Source organism: Callorhinus ursinus, unplaced genomic scaffold (assembly GCF_003265705.2).
Source record: "Callorhinus ursinus isolate GAN/ISIS: 27379988/994484 unplaced genomic scaffold, GSC_fseal_2.0 scaffold28, whole genome shotgun sequence".
Classification (NCBI taxonomy): domain Eukaryota; kingdom Metazoa; phylum Chordata; class Mammalia; order Carnivora; family Otariidae; genus Callorhinus; species Callorhinus ursinus.
Window position 1 is genome coordinate 3,256,814 of NW_027397090.1, and position 19,532 is coordinate 3,276,345.

At 41.7% G+C, this 19,532-nt stretch overlaps 1 protein-coding gene across 6 annotated transcripts in view; it reads left to right on the forward strand.

Annotated features, from left to right (window-relative positions):
• Positions 1–19,532, forward strand: part of PRUNE2 (prune homolog 2 with BCH domain) — a 258,870-nt gene that overhangs the window by 219,751 nt on the left and 19,587 nt on the right. For all 6 annotated transcript variants that reach the window (XM_073878052.1, XM_073878054.1, XM_073878056.1 and 3 more), the window contains exons 11-15: positions 1,791–1,991; positions 10,396–10,569; positions 16,742–16,844; positions 17,488–17,619; positions 18,753–18,839. In XM_073878052.1, the coding sequence (XP_073734153.1) occupies positions 1,791–1,991; positions 10,396–10,569; positions 16,742–16,844; positions 17,488–17,619; positions 18,753–18,839 (697 nt within the window). The remainder of the gene's footprint in view (positions 1–1,790; positions 1,992–10,395; positions 10,570–16,741; positions 16,845–17,487; positions 17,620–18,752; positions 18,840–19,532) is intronic.

The window sequence follows — 19,532 nt, forward strand, 5'->3', positions numbered from 1 at the left end:
TCCAACTTGTGATTTCAGTGATAAAAGTGAAGAGAAAAAAAAAAAGTATGTGTGAGGAGGGTGTTAGGCTGGATTTGGTTAATTTCCAAGTTGACTTGACCACTGATACTCACTAGTATGGGCCACCTTTGACCTCCTGGGCCACAGCTGTAACCACCAGTGTGTGGTAAGTGGCTACCATATATCAGAATACCAAATTCTAACTAACATCGACGTTCCCCAGATTTGTACTTCAGTGTGAGAATGTGTGAAATTAAAAAACGTGATGTCAAGAAGGCTCAGTATCCTGATTATTCAAACAAACAAACAAACAAGTACAACCCTACCTGCCATGGGTTTCCAGCTCAGGGCACGTATAAGAAGAATTTTAAATTTCCAGTTGCATCCTATTCTCACTCTGTACTAAGGTCACTCCGTGCACTGTACCAGCTTTTGGGATCATGCCAAGATCCTGAACCCTAATGTTATCAGCCAAGCCTAGAATGAAGCAGGAAAAAGTGAGGCAGTTATTTATTTATTTTTCAGTCCAAGTATTTAAAGTGCATTTTTCAAGATTCTAGTCATGTCACATAATTATTTTTAAATGTTCTCCGGTCAGATAAGCCTGGTAGCCACTGCATATCCACACTGCTCTTAAAGTTTCACAATGCACCTGTGAATGATACAGGTATTAGGGCTATGGTTATCCTATATGGTAGTGGTTCACTACATGTGGCTATTTAAATTAATTGAAATTTAAAATAAACTTGAAGAGTTCAGTTCTTCAGTTGCACTAGCTTCTTTTCAAGTGCTCAACAGCTATATAGAACATTTCTATCATCACCAAAAAACTCTTTTGGATAGCACTGCTCTGAGAATTCCTGTACTATAGAAACCCAATGTTTTTCAAACTTACTGGTCAATAGAAACTTTTTTCAAGTATAATACTTAAAAACATTACATGGAACACAGTTCGGGTGATGTTCTATACAGAGAAAAAATTTTAATGACAAAGAAACAGAATCACTTTCCTTAGGACAAGACCAGAGTTACAATTCCATAACTGAGGGGTATACCAGATGGCCTTTCAAAAATTTGGTGATTAGGAATCCTAAAATTTCTATTTTTAGGCTAACTTTCTACCATTGTTGAATTGGGATTGACCTGGTTAAAAATGACTTCTCCAGCTCTACTTCCATGAGCCTTAACATATGAAGACTATCACTTATGATGTAGGAACTAATGTCAAGAAATATTAGTAACTACTTGAGCAAATAATGTAATTTGGGAAGATACCCCAGTTTTATTTAAAAAATAAAATTCCAGTCAAAGAAAGATCTCTATAGATCATACACAGAGTTGTCAGGAACTGCAGAGAAGTATTTTGGGAGTGCCCGTGAACATAATAGATAAATTTCTTATCCTTCATTCCATAGGAGTGAAGTCTACAAGAACCATTATGAGATCTGTGTACACTTAGCTGTTTTTCTTATGCATCATAAAAATTCAATTCATTGTTGTATCATTGTCAAGTTCTGAAACCTGAACAGGGCGGGTCCGAAAACTGGTTTTCTGCTCCTTTTGCAATGGCTTCCACTTTTTATTTCTATGTGGCCAGGACTGATGTGGCTGGGATGAGCCAGTACTGAGGCCTGCTGGTCAAGAAGGGGATCCAAATTCCATGTAAGGGTTTTTAGCAGGTGTGCCTTTGCTTAAAGGCCTTAAAAATGTTTTTCACTGGGGCCCACACCCACTGTTGGCAGCCATGTATATGGTCTAATACTTGATGTTCCTATTTTTTTCTTCTTTAGAACCTCCTAATTCTCTGGATCTTAACGACGCTCATCCTCGGAGAATCAAACTCACAGCCCCAAATATCAATCTTTCTCTGGACCAAAGTGAAGGGTCTATTCTCTCTGATGATAACCTAGACAGTCCAGATGAAATTGATATCAACGTGGATGAACTCGATACCCCTGACGAAGCAGATTCTTTTGAGTACACTGGGCATGGTAAGTCACCAAGTTGTCAAGGCCAAAGTTATGTGAAAATTGAAAGATGATCTAAGTGGCCCTGGGAACAAACCTCCTATTTTGTTGCTGGTGGCTCCTTTCTGTGATTTCTAAAATCTTTTGTTTGTATCTCAGGTCATAGGTGGCTGTGACAGTTCAGAATATAATAGAGCAGGTATGGTTCACAGAGATCATACATAGCCACTGCTCCTTTGTTAAACACTTATTCTTGGCAAGCCTTGTGGTAAGTCCTGGGGTTGCAGGAAAACTATTACATGCTGTGTTGTAAGAAAATTGGGGCTGGGTTTGCACAGAAAGAGAATTGAATCTGGAAGATAACATGTGGAGCAGAAAAATTAGAGCTTACTAATTTCTCTGTACAAGCTCCCCCTGTCTGGAATGTTCTTCCTTGAAGATCATTCATGGCTGGCTCCTTCTCTTTATTCAGATCTTAATCAGATGTCACCTTCTCAGAGAGGCCTTCCTTAACCTCTGTCACCAAAGGAGCTCCCCACCTCCCAACCTAGTCACTTTCTATCCCTCTACTTATTTTATTTTCCACGTGTCAGTAATTGAAATCCTATCATTTAGCTCTTTGGTTTATGTTTATTGTCTTTCCCTTCCCACTAGAATATCTGCTTTGTGAGGGCAGGGACTTTATTCTGTTCATTGCTATATCTCCCGTAAAATAGAAAGGAAGGAGGGATGGCCTCAGGGTGAAGAATAAAAAGGAAGACAAGTGAGAGTTGCTGGATCAAACACTGACATTCCTGATGGGGATATCAGTCTCACTTTAGTTCTTCCCCTTGCTCAGTAAAATTGGGTTTGTTAAGAAATTATACCCAAATACAAAGCATGTGCTTTATAAAATGGCATTACATAGTTTCTAGTTTACAGGGTGGTATTCTCTGACTTTATAATATTTGAAATTCAAAGCAGGAGTATCCTGGACAAAGCTATTGCTTTTATACATTAGGAACATTATTACGGTCAAAAAACAAATACCACAATATGCAATGATGCCCTGACACTTACACAGTGTCATTCCTAGGAGAACATAATTAGGAAATTAGGAAATTCATCAGATTCGCTCATTAATTCAACCAACGATCATTGAGCCACCAGGACTACCACTATGACCAGCACGGATTCAGACCCTGCCTCTACAGAGGCTAAGCCTTAACTTCCTCAAGTCAAAAGAATGGGAAATGGCTAAGCTACCTGTGTGACAGTTTCTTCTGTTTAAGGAGAGATTTTATATTGCACCGTGGCCGTGTTCTCAAATTTCTGCAGTCATCTGGGTATTCGACCCTGTAAGTGGAAAGACACCAAGAGAAGGTGAAAGGTCTTGAGTTCATATTCTTTCCTCCCATCCCCAAGACTCTTCCCCAGCTACTCCGTCCACCCCGGCGGCCCCCAGCTGCCCCCAGCTGCCCCAGCCCTTGAACTGCTAATACCTTCCCATGTGAAAGAATCCTGCCTTGCCTCCCATCCCACAGAAGACAGCTGTGGCGTAAGCTGGCCCCTCCCTCTCTCCCCCTGCACTTCCCTGTTGCCCTAGAGAGAGCCATGTCACACCACATCTGAACCTTTTCTGTTTTTATAAATAGCAAAACTGCCAAGCGAAGTGGCGGTAGCTGAGCAAACTGGTAATTAAAGCTGCCCCTGGCTGACACAGTTCCTTTTATTCCATCAATACTGTTTTGTTGAAGGAACCAGTTTCACAACCACAACGCTACATTTAGGTCTTAAATTCAAAGGATGGAATTTTAATGTAAGTTGAATTGTAAAGCCCACCTTGATTTTCAAATGACAGATGTATCGTCAGACACTGTTTTAAACCAACAAAAACATTAAGCTTGGAGAACACAAAGGGCATCTGAGTAGCTTTATTTTATAAACAGGCAGCGATAGATAACAGACTCTAGAGGAGAAGTGAGTTCATTTTAGTCCCAGAGTATGAAATCAGTGCGTGAAAGCAGCATGTTTGTGGGTTTCTTGTGTGAGCATTTGGAACCAAGTGTATACATCCTAAACAACATTGGAGTTTTGGAGGCACTGTGTTTCAAAATGTTTGGTCAGTGATTTCTTTAAGGAACCCTTTCCGAGTGCTTACTGCGCACCAGGATTTGGGCTAGGTGCTTTATAAATATTAAGTATATTAATCCTCAGCTCGGGGAATGTCAGCTCTATGGATAGGTATCCCGTTTAGCCCATTTTAAGATGAGAACACTGAGGCACGGGTTAAATAATTTACCTAAGGTCACATAGCTAGTAAATATCAGAGCCAGCATTCAAACCCTGAGTTATCGTCCTTGACTTCGGGGCCATGCTGCTTCTCCAGAATATACTGACGATGAATAGGAGAGGGTCTTTTACAAGATGAGGCTAACACTCCAGAAGCCAAGCCCGATGGCCCTACCCGTACATTTATTTACATGCCCTTTTATCCGGCCATTTTCCTGATTTCAAGGCTCTTACTTTACCAAGCGCTTGAAGAACTTTCATTTGCCTGTTTTATTCTGTAGCTGATGACCAAGCATTCCTGGCAGATGATTTGCCCACAATGTGGTTTTGCTTATGAAACGTTTTTTTGAATCTCACTCTCAAAAGACATTGAATTGGTCTCCATTTCCAAGCAATTTTCTTTAATAATCGTGTCCAAATAGTTGGAAAATACCATTCAAAGTACCAGTATAATTAAATCTTGACTTCCTCTGGTACTTAGGTGCCAGAGATACCAAAAACATGTAGATACTGAAGGATTTAGGAGGTCAATCTTTCAAATTAAGGGAGATCTGAGCCTTTTTATAAAAAAAAAATTATTTATTTAATACTAGTCCTAGAAACTTAAAAATATCCAAAGGTGAGAAAAATGATGACCTATTTCTGTTTTCCAAACCCACCTCAGTTATTTTTTTACCATAACTCAGATCTCAGCAAAAGCATTTCATAGGGGAAATGGAAAAATGATAAAGAATTCTAGCCTGAATATTTCTGATAAGGATGGTGTAAGAAACACTCATGTGCTTTTATATTTTTTCCTCCTAGGCTCCTAAGTGATGGTTAGTGACCTCATTTAAGCTACCTTTTCTTTTTTCTTTCTTTCTTTTTTTTTTTTTTTTAAGATTTATTTCTCTGTTTGAGAGAGAGAGAGAGAGAGAGAGCATGTGAGGGGGGGGGGGGGGGCAGCAGAGGAAGGTGGGAAGAGAGAGAATCTTAGGCAGGCTCCACGCCCCACGCATCACCCAACTCAGGACTCGATCTCACGACCCTGAGATCATAACTTGAGCCAAAGTCAAGAGTAGGAGACTTAACCGACTGAGCCACCCAGGCACCCCTAAGCTACCTTTTCTAGAACCCCTAATAACAAACAGTTAACAGGGTGAATAAGGTGCTCCACCATTTTCTCCAGAAAATCAGGCAGTCACTTCATTTAACTTCTCCACCTACCATGGTCCACTGCCCTTAACAGCCTGCCGGTAACCAGCTTATAAAATCGATTCTATGTTTTAACTACATATAAACTACCCCTAACTAAAATAAGCGTTAATCTTATTTTGTTTTACCCACAAGCAACCTTAGGCCATAGGGGGTGGTCTACAAGGAGGATTCTTCCTTTTACTGGTCAATGCTGGGTTTTACAGACAAATTAATTGCCTCCCTGCTCTTTGTCAGCAAAACAACTTTTAAAAAACTCCCTTCACTGTGTACAGGATGCCTTTCCTCCAACAAGATAAAGTTCAAACAATGTCCACTAAGGTTATTCACATTCTTGGTGTCTGATCACAGTGTAGAGAGCTAGTCACCTTTCCCAGACACAGGTCCCTGCTGGAGGTTCCAGCAGACAACCACCTCTAGGGAGGCTGTATGCACACCAACGAAGCCTTCCCCATCGTGGCCCGTACAGCATGGCCCATTTGGGAACTTGTGTACTAAATCATCCCCTGAAAGACAAAGGAAAACGTTCAAGTCGGCTCCTCCCCAGGGCTTAACTGACTTCAGCAGTCACCAGGGAGAAAAGCTTGTTATTAAGGAAAGAAGACAAAGAAAATCAAGCATTTCTCAGTGAAAAGGGCATCGGACCAAAAGTTAAATTTGGCGGCCCTGGGGATAGAGAGTTAAATGAGTCCTGAAATTTGTGAAAATAGAAAATGATGACCGTGGTGGGGGTTAGGGGATGGGGTTAGAGTAAAGCAAAAGAATTATGAAGATCGGGAGCATATTGCTAATTCAAGGGAGTAAAGAAAGCCATCTTTATTTCTTACTAGCTTATATTGTGGACTTTTAAAAATGAACACTTTGAGAATTTACTGTACCCCAAGCTCTTCAATAATTTATTTTGCCCATTTACATCAATCAGAAGAGGTGGGGAAAGGAGAAGGAACCCCAGAACCTTACCAGCTCCCCCTCTCTGAAACAATTGGGATAACATGTCATAAAAAGGCCCACACTTTTATCCCAAAATGAGTAATAATGCTTTAAAAAAATAATAAACTGCAGGAAAATGCTAGTATACATACATATTTTTAGGTAGAAATGCTCTTTCTTACTATGATACAGTGATCAAAAAACATAAAGACAGGGGCACCTGGCTGGCACAGTCGGCTGGGGTCATAATCTTAGGGTTGTGGGATCGAGCCCCCATCTGGCTCTGTGCTCAGTGTGGAGTCTGCTTGGGATTCTCTCTCCCTCTCCCCCTGCCCCACCCGCTCGTGTTTTCTCTCTCTCTCTCTCTCTCTCTCTCTCTCAAATAAATAAATAAGTCTTTAAAAAAAAACCCATAAAGACAAAAATTAACAGATTCAGCTATATAAAAATATGAAATTTCTGTTTGATAAAAATACCAGTTTAAAAGCTAAGCACAGGGGCGTCTGGCTGGCTCAGTAGGTAGAGTGTGCAACTCTTGATCTCAGTTGTGCATTCAAGCCCCATGCTGGGTAGAGAGATTACTTGAAAGTAAAATCTTTAAAAATAAAGAAAGAAAGAATAAGAGCTAAGCACAAAGCAGGAAAATAATTATGGTGTATGACAAAGTTCTATATAAAGAACTCAACAAATCAATAAGGACCATAATAGGCAGACGACCTTACAGGTGCCTCCTTGTCGGTAAGGAAAATATAAATAGCCAATAAACACTTAAAAATTTTCACCTTCTTTAATAATTAAAGGAATACAAATTAAAAGAATCAAAAGACACGTTTCACCCTAAATTGTCCAGGGTTAAAAACTTTGCTATCCTCTAGAGTCTTTGATAGTATGAAGAAACAACTACTCATATATTTTGGTGTGACATATTCAAGGGCAAAAATACCCATGAAAATTTTAAGTCCTTAAAGCTTCTGAGTCAGCATCCAACTGCTAGGAAGTTAACCTCTAGCAGTATGCGCACTTGTGAGACAGGATACCTGCACAGAGATACTTCCAGAAGCAAATTCTTTATCAGAACAACAACAAAAGAGAATAAAACTAAATTTCCATCACGATGGGATTGATAAGCTAAAAAACATCAGTCAAATGGAACACTCTAGGGCTCCTTTGTAAAATAAGCAGGGTTTAGGGGCACCAGGCTGGCTCAGTTGGATGAGCCTGTGACTCTTGATCTCGGGGTCGTGAGTTCGAGCCCCACGTTGGGGATAGAGAGTATCATAAATAAACAAACTAACTAAAAAAATGAGAGCGTTTATATCCACTGAGATGAAAAGAAGCCTATGCTATATTTTTAGGTAGAAGTACCTTATAGAAGAATATGTATGAAATATGCAGAATAGGGGGGCACCTGCGTGGCTCAGTCAGTTAAGCGTCTGCCTTCGGGCAGTTCATGTTCCCAGGGTCCCGGGGGTCAAACCCCGCATGGAGCTCCCTGCCCAGTGGGGAGTCTGCTTCTCCTTCTGCCCCTCCCCCTGCTCTCTCTCTCTCTCTCAAATAAATAAATAAAATCTTTTTTTTTTTAAGATTTATTTATTTATTCATGAGAGACAGAGAGAGAGAGAGAAGCAGAGGGAGAAGCAGGCTCCCAAGGAGCAGGGAGCCCGATGCGGGACTCGATCCCAGGACCCCGGGATCATGACCTGAGCCGAAGGCAGACGCTTAACCATCTGAGCCACCCAGGCGCCCAATAAAATCTTTTTTAAAAAGCCACATAGGGATACCTGGGTGGCTCCGTGGATTGAGCATCCTACTCTTGATCTCAGCTCAGGTCTTGATCTCAGGGTCGTGACTTTGAGCCCCACGTTGGGCTCCGTGCTGGCTGTGGAGCTACTTAAAGGGGAAAAAAAAAAAAGAACATGCAGAATATATAGAATAATCATACTTTGGGGGAGGTGAGTGTGCTTGTGTGCATGTACATGATAAAAAGAACACACAGCAAACAATAATGAGTGAAAGTGGCCCTGGGGACTTTTGTGGTTTTGATGAACGATGTCTGCATTGCTTGAACTTTTATTAGCATTTTATTTTTATAACCAGAAAAAAGAATATGGCATACAAATGTTTTTAAATGAGGTAGCCTCAGTAAAAGCATGCAGAAAACAAAACAGTCACCCCACATAGATCACGTGGGTCAAGCTAGAGCAGGCCAGAAAGTCCCAAATAGGGATAAAGAGGGGCTGGCGGACGGTGAGTTTGTTGCAAGGCAGAGCGTGTATGGACAGGAACATTGAAGACAAGCCCACATCAGAGCCGGGAGTTCTGAGGGCACGGAGACCAGATGGAAAACAGGGTCCCAGGAAGGAAGCGAAGATAAGCATCCAGGGGCGCTCAGCCAAGAGGCAGGGAGAAGCAGGAAGGGATTCCAGCCTGGGAGTCCAGTGCAGATGGGTGGATTTGCGCCAGTGACACAGAGCTTGGTCTGAAGCCAAAAGTTGTTGCTTCCTGTCCTTAGTAAGATGAGGGGCACTGGAGGGAATGCAGAGAGAAGCAAGGCTCCGTAGGTGGTGGTAGCTGTTGGTGTCGGCAAAAAGGGTAGGATTGCTTCCCAGCTGGCTTTCAGTTTGCTCTTCTAAGTCACAGGTAATGAGACACGTTTGAATGTGTCTTGAGGAGTCTTCCAGAACATAATGGCTTTGTTGTGGCCCCCTCCCCAATTACCTGTATTTTCAGGAACTTGTCCAAGCTTTCCTTTATTTACCCATTCACCTCAGTTTTCACTGAGTGCTCTGTGCAGGTGTCCAAGCTAAGTGTGGAGGTGGTTGGTGGAGGTGAATAATAAAAGGTGATTCTGGCACAGTTTCTTGGCCCAAGGAGTTCCCAGCCCGGTGGTAGAATAAGAAGAGTGAGACAATCACACATTGAGGATATAGTGTGATAGCAAACTAACTCAAAGTCAGTTTTTGCGTGGGCGTGTCTACTATAATACCTATAATCACTGCTGTAATACCTACCATGCCGGACAGAGAGTAGATATCTAATGAGGTATTACTGTTCTTATTGTCAAAGTGCCATAACATGAATATAAGTAAAGTACAATATAAATCAAAGATCCTTTCCCATGAATGGAAAAGTAAGAATGATAGTATCTCTCAGAATCATTGGGAAGGTTAGAAATAATGTTTTCCTTCACATTACTTAAACATACAAAGAATAACCACTGCTAAACTCTACGAGTAGCTGAAGTAAACATGAAAACAATTGCTGCTTATTCTTTAAAAACAAACAAACAAACAACACCGTTGTTGCTTTTTTTTGGATGCACAAGAGTGGGTAGTAAATGTTTCTCCAAAGAACGTTCAGTGGACTTTTTTATTGCCATGTGCACCCACCAAATAGGAGTGTTATGAATTTTTGGCCTTGGAGGATTTCTGGTCTATGAAGCTGTTTGTTTCTTGCTTAACATAAAATCTTTCGGTAGCATATTTTGAAAAATCCATTGGAAGTAATACCGTATTTCTGCCCAAATTTGCTCCCAATAGGGAAGGGGGCTCAATTCTTTTGTAAGAGTCTTGGGTGGGGGGCAAAGGGGGGTGGGGGTGTGGTCTTAGGCTGGTGGTATCATCAAGATACTAACCACTTAGGATATACCAGGGTATGTGGCCCAAGGAAAACAAAATTAGCTGGGCCTGATAAATCACCTTTTACCCCATGAGAAGGGTCCCCAGTCTTCAACCTGAATGATCAAGGATGAATTGGTACCGGCCTATACTCCCTTAGTCCACTGACACAAGGCGGCTCTAGCCCTGCACATGTCCCCACCCTCAGCCTGGCCTTAGCATGGACTTGGTGGTTCAATCCATCAATAAATAAGACTTCACTGAACATCCTTTATGTGGTCATGATGCTGTTCAGCTCTGTAAGAGTTGTGCCAAACAGGGAGTGCCCTCAGGTTGGCTCTGCCAGGAGATAGCTCACTGAACTGCCTCAGCTGTGGAGTCTTGCTCTTCAGTCCTTCTCTGTGCTTCGCTTCCAGAGGGTTACACATCTAACAAAGATTCTGGCCAAGAGTCAGAGTCTATCCCAGAGTATACGGCAGAAGAGGAGCGAGAAGACAATCGGTTGTGGAGGACAGTGGTGATTGGAGAACAGGAACAACGGATTGACATGAAGGTCATCGAGCCCTACAGGAGAGTCATTTCTCATGGAGGTAGTCAAGCGCTTTGTGAATCGGGGAGGTGGGGACCAGGGCAGCCATATATATGTGTGTGTGTATATATGTATATATATATATAATTTTTTTTTTAAGTAGAAAATGAAACTAGGGTTCTCTGCATCATGACATCCTCAAAACCTATTCTGCAATCAGTATTCAGGGGACTGTAGAGCTTAAGTACATTACCTCAGACTTAACTCTATAAACATTGCAAAGCCTATGTAAAAAATAGCTCTCCGATGTGAAAACTGCTTTTTCACACCACATATCTGACAGCTATAATCTTCTGGGCAAATTTCTGGAAAACTGTAGTTGTCCAATTTAATGATATCTGTTTGGAATTCATATGGGTCAGTTGTAGGGTATTTTTTTATTGAAATATAGTTAACATACAATATTATATTAGTTTTAAGTGTACAACATAGTGATTTGACACACATACATATACATTCTGAAATGCTCAACAGACTTCCAGTTATAAAATAAATGAGTCACGGAAATGAATAGTACAGCACAGGGAATATAGTCAATAATATTGTAATAATGTTGTATGGTGACAGATGGTGGCCACACTCACTGTGGTTGTAGGGTTTAACTGAATCGCTTCCGAGTCTCTACTACCATGGCCTGTAGTAAGATCACTACCCCAGAGGTGCTTCTCATAAAAAAAATGGTCTTTTGAATCCTCTTCGGAGCTTTAAGAAATCTCTTCAGACTCAACCTGCTTGTTTTTTTCCCCTATCTGAAGTTTGCTTTTCTATAGACTCCATTACATCCGGGCCTGACAACAGGCATTTCTGGTAAATGCCTCCACCTGCTTAGGGAGGGACAAGGGAGAGAAAAAAAACTGTGTTCCGTATTTCCAGTGCTTTTTAGGAGCTCCAGGAGCCTTGATTAATTTTGGAATCACAAAAAGTCATATGAGCACAGGCAACACATCGAATGTTGTCAATTTCAGAAAACGGCTTTTTTTTTTAATCTTTCTGCTGCATGCGCTCCTTTCCTGCAGGCCTGAGGCACCACCCTAAACACTCAGCTGTTCCAGAAAAAGTGTAAGCTGACAAGGCAATTGTTGCTCTTTCTTCCTTAACAAGGACAGGGAAAGAAGTGTCTTGGCGCTGCATTAAACCCTTAGCTTTTGTTTTTAACGAGCAGAAGGACATTTTGGTTTTTTCCATCAAACTTCCCTCCACCAGCCGATTATCCATCTTCCACCCTTGCATAGTTCCCTCCATGTAAGTATCAGCATCGGCCAGGGATCCCCACCTTGTGAGTGAAAGAAGATGCCCATAGGTGCCCCTGGCCATGACCTTCCTTTGCCCTGCCTCACTCCTTGTGACCTGAAATGGTGATATGGCCCATGATAGCTGCTGTGCGGCTGGAAGCCGTTCCCTCCAAGGGAAACCTTTCCACAGCCTCGCAGAATGAGAGCGGGCCTGCTCGTGCTGCAGGGGACAGACCATGGGCCCTAGAATGACCCTTTCATTCTTATGACGCAAACCACAGCCTGAACATCATCCCAGACCTTCCCAGAAACTCATCCCTCCTTTGCACCACCCATTGGGTATTTCTGGTTTGTTTGCTTTTTGGAAATAAAAAGAAAACAAAATGGAGGCTGACGATAAAAGTAGCCCGTGCCCATTCCAAAAAAGGTCAAAAACGGTAGAAAAGTCTGTCGAAGTAAATCAGAGTCACCCAGTGATAATCCGTATGAATGTCTTAAATCAAGAGCCCTTTTGTTGTGAAGAAGGGGCCTCACAGCCTCCCTGTTTTCCTGAGGCCGGATTAGCTCTCCTTTCCCTGGCAGACTCACCTGCTTGTTCTTTCAACCCCGGTGAAAGCAGGTGGGTTGGGTGGGAGGGTTGAGCCCATCCATCGGCTGATCTGCTGCCCGAATCAGGAAAGAGGGATCATCATCAACACAGCAGGGTCAAAACAAAGCCACTGCTTCTGCCTCTCACACTCCTTGTGACAATGCAGCGCACCCCTCAAGGATAACGTGGTTTGCTGTGCCCTGCATCCTTGCCCCCCGCCCCCCTGCCCCAGCGTCCGCTCCCCTCCGTTCTGTGTCCATGAGCCCAGTTTTGTCCGTGTGACTGTCCAGTTTGTGTGGAAGAAAAGGCTGCCTTTCCTGTGCCCGGCTGCCACCCCCCCCCACCTCCGGCCTTCTCCAGGCGCTGGCCTGCATGAGTGTGCCCCTGGCTTCACTCCCCCACCCCCAGCCAGGACGGTAGCGAGATGCCACCTCTCCCCACCCCCTGAGCAGCTTTTGTGCTCCGTAGGTAAAGACAATGCAGATTTTACTTCTGAATTTGCCAGAGCTCGGCCCGCTGTGTTGGAAGCTGACACCACCTTCTTAGGCTTTAAGGATCATCAAGCAGCCCTCCCTAGAGACCAATCCATTGCAGTTTGTGAGCCTGGCTTCTGATGAGCATTTAAGAGGGAGCGCTCCATAGTGGGCATGGGTCTCGTCTGGGTGTCTTCCCTTTTGCTCTGACGAGCTTTTCCCATTGAGGCTAACAGGAAGGGGGCGGCGGTACAGTGCGGCATTAACTGCAAGATGGGGGTCATGTAAATCGCTGCCTCACTTGGCTGCAAAGCCAGGCTCTGCCAAGGGTCCCTGCCAGTTGGGCACAGCTGTGAGAGCAGTATGGAGACAAATAGTTCAGTCTTCAGCTTTGGTGACCTTGATAGGAGCTATTGTAAGAGGCCTTGTACGCAATATAGAACAGAGTTCAAGCCCTGTCTTTGTTGCTAATTACTCTATGACCTCGGTGCATGACCTAACTTCTGGGGCCTCAACTATGTCATCAGTCAAAAGAGGATGATTCTCAGAGTCAGTGTCACCTCCCATGAGCTCATGAGCAATATTCCCGTTATCTGTTTCAATAAAAGAACAAAGAGAGGTCTGGGTGGGTTTGATCAACAACAGTGTGGGGTCACATTAAGGCCAGGAACTGGCTTTTTTGACCTTGGAACAGAGGATGCGTTTAAATAACGTAGGACGGTCACACCAAAGCATTATAATGAGAAGTTTCCTTTCTTCTTTCTTTACTTCTCTTATTTCATTATAGGAGATTCAGGTAACTTCTCTGCAGTGTTGCTGAACAAATGGCCCCGGAAAGAATGAGGAGAAGAGTTGCAGGCTGGTGTGTGTGTGTGTATGTTTTGGTTGCGACTGTGACATCTTCCCTTCTCTCTCCATTCCATTTGCTGGCCATCAAATTTGTGTTACGTCCCTTTCCTCTCTGTTCTGCCTCAGGTAAGGTTTGCATTATCACTGCAGAGGGTCTCAGGAGGCCCCATGGTGGGATTGCGCATGCACCTCCACGTACACACCCCGAACTCACCTCCTGGTTAGTAAGAAGAGAGTCAGATAAAATACATGTTTATAAAAAACCGAACTTCAGATGAATCATTCAGCTGCTGGAAGCCAACTTCACTTGAGTAAGCTGCATAGTTAACATAGAAGTTGGCTTAGCTGACCCCCTTGAAGGCATCTGTGGGAGACAAAAAGCAAGTGGGACTACTCATTCCAGCGATTGCCCTTTGCCAGCAATGATGATCTGGAGTATCTCCAGAGCCTAATAACAGTGGCACCAGATCTTGGTTTGGAAGGAAAACTTCCATGAAGATATCTTTTTCTTCTAGTTCCTTCTGACATCTCAGGTCTTACCTCATCCTGTTCTCTTCCTCTGTCTTTTGCCTCTTCTTCTGTTCCTACAGTTCCTCTCCCCAAAAGTACAAAAATCCACCTTCATTTGTAAATTTCAGGAAGTTTTCTATAAAGAGACGTTCCTGACTTAGACAATGACCAAGAAGTGGTGAGCTGATTCTTCAGTATTCCTTCAATTACATGCCCCTAAATGAACACACCACCACAGCATTCCAAGGACAGACACACTGACGCAAAGAGCTAAAGTGCCATGTAAGATGACCAGTCCTGAACTACTGTTTATAAACCTCAGACTGTCCTTTAAAAAAAAAAAAAAAATCTTAGAAATTCTCCAGAAACAGAAAAATCAAAGTAGCTGCATGGTCATGACCTTGAGATTATTTTGACACCCTGGGGCCAGGCAGCTCCTCCTAGAAAGATGCTTTTTGAAAGGATGCTTTTATACTTGTTTTTAAGTTGGATTCATTACTTCTGTTATCTCTTTTAATGGACCCGGTCCTTGTCGTTGCGCTGAGTCCAAATTGCGTACTTTTGTGGTGTTAGCGTTAGCGGATCAAAGCTGCTTTACCCTTTGTGGGTTTTCATTCGGTTATGAACCTTCTTAAATGCAATTGTTTGGTCAAACAAACTCTCCTTGTATTAAAATAAATCTTCTGCCATTGGAGAAGGAGATTTATTTCCTTCACATCTCATTCAAAAAAGAAGTTGGTAAATACCCACATGTTGGAAAAAACAAAACAGGCAAATAATCCATAGGGAAGCTACCCCAATCTGGTTTTGCAAACGTGTTACATCAGGTGTGTACTTACATCGGTAGCATCTTCTAAGACATGGAGAGTAAACACTGCATACAGCAACCTCAGGTTAGTCATACCCACAAACCCATAATTTGATATATTTTTAGTTGGTATCACTCTGCCCCCACCTCTTTTGTGGTAGTGTCATGCTCTCTATCTTTGTAGAGAACATCTTATTAAACTGCTTTTCAAGAGTTAAGCCCATCCAAGTCTATATCCAGCTGGTATTTTACTGCCATGTAATCACCAGAGGGGTATTTAGAGTCCTGGAAAAAAAAAAAAAAATGAAGCGCACTGAGTTCTGATGAGGCTGGCGGGTAGGTCCTGTCCGCCTCCTCAGAGCTCTGAGGCAACTCTGTCTAATGACTCTGAAATCCAGAACTCCGTGATAGGACAGAAATGCCGAGTGCTGAAAAAGGGATATTAAAAAAAAAAAAAAAAACGGAAACACAGTGGAGCGCCTAGGTGGCTCACTGGGTTAAGGGGCTGACTCCTGACTTCGGCTCAGGTCATGATCTCAGGGTCGTGAGATTGAGCCCCGTGTCGGGCACAGTGCGGAACATGGGGCCTGCTCAGGATTCTCCCTCTCTCTCTCTCCCCCTCTGCCCCTCCCCCCACTTGTGCACATGCTCTCTCTAAAATAAATAAATCTCAAAAAAAAAATGAAAATAGTGCATTGCTTCCATTTTTAAGTCTGAAAGACACCTGAGATTCCACGCATTCACCTGTGGGGTTTGACCAACAGCTGCCATGAGTTTCAAAAGATGAGCTCTGAGGGAACACGGAGCTTAAAGAAGGGGACAGAGCTCTCAGATGTGGGTAAAGTGTCCTGAGATGTCCCTACATTGTCCTTGACTCAGGAGTTCCACACTTGCCTTTTATCTTCTCAGCACCACATGCAAGTAGACCTCCACCTCTGTGTCCTGTCCACGTTACCAGGAAGTAATTCTCAAGTTTTCCCCAAAACATGTATTTTCATAAAACTCAAAGAGAGGTCAGCTTTAACCAGGCCCTTCTTGAGTTTGCTCCTTTTTAAAAAGATGGGGCTCTGAATTCTGTCTCAGTTATTCTAGGCCTAGCCAGAACTTTCCATGTGTCCCTGCACTGTCTGTTGAATCTGGAGACCCAGGGATGCCACAGGCAAGTGAAAAAGTCCTCAGAATCAAAATAAAGGTGCTTTTACTTGTCAGCTTACTAGTATCTGGTCACTGGAGTATGTGCATCTAATTATATTGCAGTTCAGTGACTAGATTTTCCTTTTAAATTAGCCAGAGTTGAAAACTGAAAAAAGCTAACGAGGATCAAACAGAACCTCTCAGCCGGTAAAGGACAGAGCATTATATAAATTAGAAACCTGTAAGTCAAAACCCCCATCCTTTGAAGAGCTGAATATTTATATACCCTATTCATGATGATGTAGAACACACATAATCGTCCGCAAGTGGATATACTATATATGCAAATATATTCACACTGTATATTTAAGACTCTACGTAACATACACTTTTAACTCCTGAAAAGTAAGTTTATGTGTCTATACATATAGAAGGAATAGTTGACATAATACTCACTTAAAGATATATCTATTACATCCATAAACACACACTTGTCAAGGCTTCCAGATTTGTCCTTTAGGTTAAATATTATTAAGAGCTTTCAGCTGGTTACAAATGTCTTTCTGTTTGTCCCCCAGGCTACTATGGGGACGGCCTAAATGCCATCATTGTGTTTGCTGCCTGTTTTCTGCCAGACAGCAGCCGGGCGGATTACCACTATGTCATGGAAAATCTTTTCCTGTGAGTGATACTTCTGATAAAGTGCTTTGAGTGAATGTCTGTGGCATGTCATGGCAGATAGAGCCTCTTTAAGAAGAGGAAGTAGATGATGTAGAATATTCTTGGCCTTTGATGAAAAGTCAATGAAATCTCTGTCAAGGAATAATGCTCAAGAGGCTAAAACCTTTAAAAGAACTCTTTTGTCAGCAGGATGAATTGAAAACAAAACGAACACGGTTTTGCCTGCACTCTGAAATTCTGTAACATTTCCTTTGGGTAAAGTGTTATTTTTGTTCCTCGATAACATGTTCTTGGTCAGCTGGTGATAACCCAGGTTCATTTATATCATTCACTTGGGCCCTTGGTATATGATAACGTGGTCGACATTTTTGAAATTCTGGTTCTAACCTACACATTTTTTTAGTGTACCTGCATTTAAAAAAAAAAAAAAAAAAAGATGACCGTACAAATAAAATGAGCAATACTCACTCTCAGGGAAATCATCTTAGGAAACTGCATTCTTTTCAAGGTAAAGAGGTAATATGCACAACCATTCTTCAATGGCATACTCCCTATAATTTAAGTGTTATATAATTAGAGTGTAAATAAGATGAACTGTTTCACGTGGGGAAATGAAAACACTCCTCTTCCTTCCTGTGATCAGATATGTAATAAGTACTTTAGAGCTGATGGTAGCTGAGGACTATATGATTGTATACTTGAATGGAGCAACCCCAAGACGGAAGATGCCAGGGCTGGGCTGGATGAAGAAATGCTACCAGATGATTGACAGGCGGTATGTAGGCTCCATTATTTAATCCTTGTTTTGACTTCCTCGGTAACTCCCATTTCTAATTCCCTGTCATCTACCAAGAACATAATCACGTTTTAGGAACACTGAACTATGCAGAGCTGAGATAATAAATTATAAGTATATAAAAATATTAAGAAAAGTGTCACTTGATGCCCCAAATCTGAAATAAATCTAGATTCCGTTAGATGTTTTCATCTCAAACCTGATGACCAAGTCTATCCTAAACTATGCATATGCCTTTGCCACATGGAGGTGCAATTTATGTTGATAAACCGGAGTAGTCATGATTCTTTACTGGTTTCACATGATCTTGATGCTGCTTATGTGCAGTGGGACTGTTTTGGTTTGGGCAACTGTTGCGCTCGTATTTCATTATTCACTAATAATTCAAGATAACCACTCACCCATTTGGTGCCTTTTCCTCAAGATATTTTACTTCCGTCCATACTGGCTGGACTAAAACAAAACCTGTTATATTGCCAACCACAGGAAAATTATCATAAATATACAGACTTATGGTGTCTATGATGAGTGTGGTATTCCCTTAGATGTGGCTCCTTGCATGATCTTATATTAACGAAGATCCATTTAATGATCCAAACATTTATAAAGTAGCATTGCTAATGCTGAAAAACATGCCCGAATGTCAAGAACGTTAAAATGGTAACCTGAATGACAAATAACCACATGATATACTGTTAGTTGTTTCATAATACAGAAGAAGAAACCAAGGCTTAGTCAATCAAATAAATTGGCTAAGTTGCTAGTAAGAGTGTGCTCTTTTCAAAATAGTAAAGATAATGCTGGCAAAAACGAAAAGCATCGTTAAGCAAAAATATACCGTGATAGTTCTAGATTTAAGCACTGTAGAAATACAAGCATTCTATTTTACATGGATTCCTATGGGAAAATGAGGTTGGCATCATACAAGTTACAAGTGATATCTCAGAAAGTATTTTTTTATTAATCATGGTCATTCTATACCTTCTCATCAGTTGATAGTAACTTACCTAGAACTCTCTAATATTATAATATTCTTATTTGGGGATATACTTTCTGTTTTAACTCCTACTGGAAATGGGCTATGAGTAATTCTTTTTCTTTTTTTAAAACAGATTGCGAAAGAATCTGAAATCATTCATCATTGTTCACCCATCTTGGTTCATCAGAACAATCCTTGCAGTGACACGACCTTTTATAAGGTATGTTGTTATTATAGAAAAAGTAAAAGTACGACTAGTAGTTTTCCAAAATACGTCCTATAAACAAGAATTCATAAACTGAGAGAGTATTTAGGAAGACACATTTTGCCTCTGGCTTTCCTGGAAAGATATTTTGGATGATCTAGCAAGAAACCCTAAGTAAGAGTGGGCATTATTTTATAATGACTATTTTCCCCCATTTTTTACAAAACGTGACCTCTATATTGCTTGCTATAACACAGAAAATGAGGTGGTGGGATTTCCATGCCGCATTACAGAAGCGTAGATAATACTTTTAAAGTGATACGGTATTTTGTAGAGAATAGAAAAGGCAGAATAACACCACAATGGAAAATAAAGACAAACCAAGGGCAGAATTAGGAGCAATGACTGTCCTAATTCTTCTTCTGAGCAAATATCATGTAGGCCACCAAACTTCGGGAAAGAGGCTGGGCAGTCATTCTGAGAGCTTTTTTTGATTGCCCATGAGGGTTCTTGGTTTCAATTCAGTTTCAAGTCAGTGAATATTTATTTATCGTCTATGTTATGTTCGATACCATACAACCTTACGTTTTGAGGAAGCAAAGAAAAATAACACATGCCTCATAATGTAGTAAGACTTGGAACAGTTAAATGAAAGGGACAGTATGTATTTCCTAGAGAACTTCCAAATAAAATACGGTCTTACCCAAC